This window comes from Cucurbita pepo, chromosome LG17, assembly GCF_002806865.2.
Source record: "Cucurbita pepo subsp. pepo cultivar mu-cu-16 chromosome LG17, ASM280686v2, whole genome shotgun sequence".
Lineage (NCBI taxonomy): Eukaryota > Viridiplantae > Streptophyta > Magnoliopsida > Cucurbitales > Cucurbitaceae > Cucurbita > Cucurbita pepo.
The window spans coordinates 2031794-2034044 of NC_036654.1; the positions used below are offsets into that span (position 1 = coordinate 2031794).

At 40.4% G+C, this 2251-nt stretch overlaps 1 protein-coding gene across 1 annotated transcript; it reads left to right on the top strand.

Moving 5' to 3' along the window:
• Positions 1-27: 27 nt before the first annotated feature.
• LOC111779041 (haloacid dehalogenase-like hydrolase domain-containing protein Sgpp) lies at positions 28-2251 on the top strand. Its single transcript, XM_023659095.1, has 5 exons — positions 28-255; positions 391-496; positions 992-1146; positions 1367-1628; positions 1840-2251. Exons 1-5 carry the CDS (start codon positions 89-91, stop codon positions 1993-1995), a joined length of 846 nt encoding a protein of 281 aa, XP_023514863.1. The 5' UTR covers positions 28-88; the 3' UTR covers positions 1996-2251.

The following is a 2251-nucleotide window of genomic DNA, read 5'->3' on the forward strand; positions in this document are numbered from 1 at the left end:
GAGAGAGAGAGAGAGAGAGAGAGAGAGAGAGAGAGAGAGAGATCCAATATGAAGGAGATCTGTGGTTCACACAGTCAAAGAGAAAAGAATGCAATCTCTTCATCATCCCACCATCATCCCTCTACCTTCTACTCCTCATCCGCACACCCACCGCACCCGCCACCATTTTTGCAGCCATTTCCCCTCCACTCTTCCACATCTTGGCCGCCAGCGCCGCCCTCCGCCAGCTCCCGCCGCGGTTGTCTCCCCAAGCAGGTACTCACAGCTCCTTCCTCCCTCCTCCGACTTGGTAATTGTGGGATACATGCAATTAGGAAGAATTTGAAGGGGCTCATATGCAAATAAAATAAAGTTTGTTGAGGGATTGAATTGTTATTTTAATATTCTCAGCTCGTGGGAGAAGGGCCCTATTGAAGCTGTTCTGTTTGACATTGATGGAACACTTTGTGATTCTGATCCTCTCCACTTCTACGCCTTCCGCCAAATGCTTCAACAGGTCTCTCTCTTTTTATTAAATTAAATTTTTAATAATTTTTTAACGTTCTAAGGTTCATTAAACACGTTTAGAAATGGTTGAATTTATTGGTCTAACAGTCCTAACCCACTCCTACGAGATATTGTTCTTTTTGGACTTTTCGTTCGAGTTCTTTTCCTCAAAGTTTTAAAACACCTCTAGAAGAAATGTTTTGTTTTTTCCTCTACAACCGACGTGAAATCTCATAACCGACCCTCCTTGGGCGCTCAGCATCTTCACTGGCACATCACTCAGTGTCTGGCTCTGATACATTTGTAACCGCTATAACCCACGGCTAACTCATATTGTTCTCTTTGCCCTTTTCCTACAAGGGCTTTTAGATTATGAGATCTCGGTTGGAGAGGGGAACGAAACACTCCTTAAAAGAGTGGGCTATGGGTTACATTTTTAAAATTCCGCTCATTATTTATTTTATTTATTTACTTATTTTTTAAAAATAAAATAAAATTGGTGCAGGTTGGATTCAACAATGGAGTCCCAATCAATGAGGAATTCTTCATAGAAAACATAAGTGGAAGGCACAATGAGGACCTTTGTGGCATCCTCCTCCCAAATTGGGACCTACCCAAAGCTAGAAAATTCCTTCAAGATAAAGAAACTTACTTTTGCAGGTTTGGGTTCGGTTTTATTGTACTTATGTTCGTGTGTTTTCTAGAACATTCATATAACTAAAGGTATCGTAACCCTACTCATAATTCCTACACTACGACCTAAAAATCATTTTGAAAAAATGACGTGCACACTTTCGTGTCAGAGTTAGATATGCATATTGAATAGATATCAAGATTAGTTAACCAAAATCGATTGGAATTTTTAACTCATCTCCACCAGACTAGCAGAAGAGCAGTTAGAAGCCATAGAAGGGCTGGACAAGGTCCGCAAATGGATCGAAGAGCGCGGGATTAAACGCGCCGCCGTGACAAACGCCCCGCGGCCGAACGCCGAGCTGATTCTTTCGATGCTTGAACTTACAAATTTTTTTGAGGCGGTGATCATAGGGAATGAATGTGAACGTGCAAAGCCATTCCCTGACCCTTACTTAAAGGCTCTTCAAGCTCTCCAAGTCTCTCCCCAACATGCTTTTGTCTTTGAGGTTCGTTTTTCGGTCTAAGAATTATGATCAATACTTTACGAACGATTTTTGAAGTTTAACTAAATGAAACCGGAGTTCAAATTTTTGAACTATAAAAACGAGATTGAAACTAAGTTCAAATCATATTTTGAAGCGATAACGATGCATCATATTGAAACTAAACCTGAACCGTCACTAATATTTCAATCGAAACCCTTTTTTGTGGGAACAGGATTCAGTATCAGGAGTGAAAGCAGGAGTGGGAGCTGGAATGGAAGTGATAGGAATTGGGAGAAGAAACCCAGATGAGTTACTCAAAGAAGCTGGAGCTCGTTTTGTGATTAGGGATTTTAATGATCAAAATCTTTGGACCCAACTACTCGTTTAACTTCATCCTCACTCGTACACCATCCTGGGTCTAACTCTAATACTACGTGTAACAGGCTAAAACAGACAATATCTACCAGTGGTGGACTTAGGTTGATACACTCCCCTTCAGCGTTCTTTTAATTTCACAAGTCACACTTGTTGCTAGCACACACCACAGTTATTAGCTATCAATTCTTTTTAAATTATTTTTTAACCATCATATCCTCAGGATCATTCTTATTCAGATATGATATCAGTTCATTGATATATCCTCA